At 51.9% G+C, this 2148-nt stretch overlaps 1 protein-coding gene across 8 annotated transcripts in view; it reads left to right on the forward strand.

Annotated features, from left to right (window-relative positions):
- ALKBH8 (alkB homolog 8, tRNA methyltransferase) overlaps positions 1 to 1833 on the forward strand; it is a 96683-nt gene extending 94850 nt beyond the window's left edge. For all 8 annotated transcript variants that reach the window (XM_077777431.1, XM_077777428.1, XM_077777429.1 and 5 more), the window contains one exon: positions 878 to 1833. In XM_077777431.1, the coding sequence (XP_077633557.1) occupies positions 878 to 1435 (558 nt within the window). In that variant the 3' untranslated portion in view covers positions 1436 to 1833. The remainder of the gene's footprint in view (positions 1 to 877) is intronic.
- Positions 1834 to 2148: the final 315 nt, after the last annotated feature.

Here is a 2148-nt window from a genome sequence, read left to right on the forward strand (position 1 = left end):
GGGTGCGTGCGCTCCTGCCCTCTGCCCCCCTGCGGTGAGTGTGCCTCTGCTCTCTGCCCCCTGCCCCCTGCGGTGCGTGCGCCTCTGGCCTCTTCTGCACTGCATCTTCCTCATCGTTGCTTCCTCGTACCCATGGGCACAGCGCTCCAGCTGTCGGGGCCGGGGGTGCTCATCAGCCCTGCGCCCCTTCACCAGGCTCCCTCAGCCTCGGAGCCTCGACTCTGTCCGGTTCCNCCTCGCCGCCCTGACGTCTGTGTCCTCTTTGCTTCCCATTCTGCCTGTCTTCTCTTCTCAAAACCCAGGAATCTGCCTGCCGGTAGTGTGTCACTCACGGTTTTAATTAGTCACAACAGGTTCCTAATTGCAAATAACTGAATTTGGGGGCGCCGGGGTGGCTCATTCCGTTAAGCATTTGACTCTTGATTTCGGCTCAGGTCATGACCTCTCCGTTGGTGGGATCGAGCCCCACGTCTTCCTCTGCCTCCACCCCTCTCCCACTTGCACTGCCCCCCCCATAAATATAGAAGCTTAAAGTGGGTGAATTTTACAGTTNCTGGGCTGGTGTTTCCAGCAGTGTCCGCACACCTGTGACTGAACCGAATGCAAGACACAACCAAGTGGCAAGCGCCCTACGCCTCTGTTTTATTTATACGAATAAAAATGACCTTTTCCCTATTTCTTCAACACTTTTTCCCCTCATAGAAGAAAATTTCCCTTCTCTTTTTTTCTTTTTTGTTTTTTTATTTTGTATTTATATTTTGTTAGATTTTCTGGACTGTTCATCTTAATGAGAAACAGCACCATCGCCAGCCCTCTTCCTGTTTCCTCTCTGTATCTGCTCTTGGCTGATACATGGCAATGTGTGTCTTTCCCCCAGGAGCGCAGAGTGGCCGCTCTCCAGGAACTCGTTCGACTCCTGAGACCTGGCGGGAGGGCACTCGTTTATGTCTGGGCGATGGAGCAAGAGTATAAGAAGAAGAAATCCAAGTATCTTAGAGAAAACAGAATGAGCCCGCGGAAGGGGGAGGAGGTCTGCCGCGGGACGTCAGGCCCACAGGTGTCTGTGGCGCAGCCGCCTGGCCCGGGCCGGCCGGGGCCAGCGAGCGGCCTGTCCTCCCTCAGTGACTGCCAGCAGGGAGGGCGGAATTCAAGGGACGTTACCAAGTCCCAGCTCCCCGTTCACACTAATAGGACTTCTTTCCATTCTCAAGACTTGCTGGTTCCCTGGCACCTTAAGGGCAAACCTGGGAAAGACCGACCTGCTGAGCCGGGCGGCGCGGGAGGGTCCCACGGCCCCAGCCCCGTGTTTCATCGCTTCTACCACGTGTTCCGTGAGGGGGAGCTGGAAGCCGCCTGCCGGGCTCTGAGTGATGTCCGCGTCCTGCGAAGCTGCTACGATCAGGGGAACTGGTGTGTGATTCTTGAGAAGGTCTGACTGTCGCTGTGAGCATACACACCGGGGAGAGGCTCAGCTTCATTTTTGAAAGGAGACTAAATTTACTGTCTTTTTAAAGAGACAGTGTGTGGAAAAGAACCAGAGGAGAACGCCTGAGAGAAATTTGGAGGTGGAGACTAGTTAGGACACGTTCGGGCTACTACTATTGCTGACCTCATTTTATCCGTAACTGTGGGAACGCTTCTCCTAAATACAGAGGCACAGGGATGGGTTTTAAAAGTGACTGAAGTAGTTTGTGAAGTATTTGGGATCCCAGAGTAAGAATGCACCATTCTGAAGATCGAAGTTTTAGTATAGACTTTACTCAGTGAACTAAATCATGTAGAATCTTAGTGAAGCAATCATACAGCATTTTAATAAAGAAATATTCCTGGTCAGTAGAGAATTGTGTGAAGTCTCTGATTGTTAGCTCTGGAAAGTCACAGATGATAACCACTCTCCCCTCACCTTCCTAACGCAGGCTTGACCCATAGTAGGTGCTCAGTATTATTGTAGCCCATCAGGTCATTCATCCCACAAATGCTTGCTGAACCCTTACTATGCATCAGTTACTATTTAAATACTGGGGGTGGAGCTGTTAACAAGAGCGAGAGCCCCGCCCTCCAGAGCTTCCGTTCTAGCAGGACAGGCACTCAGTGCATCAGTAGATCCAACGTGCCAGGTAGTGAGAAAAAGTGAAACAGGAGTTGGAT

Source organism: Crocuta crocuta, unplaced genomic scaffold, assembly GCF_008692635.1.
Source record: "Crocuta crocuta isolate KB4526 unplaced genomic scaffold, BGI_CrCroc_1.0 scaffold278, whole genome shotgun sequence".
Classification (NCBI taxonomy): domain Eukaryota; kingdom Metazoa; phylum Chordata; class Mammalia; order Carnivora; family Hyaenidae; genus Crocuta; species Crocuta crocuta.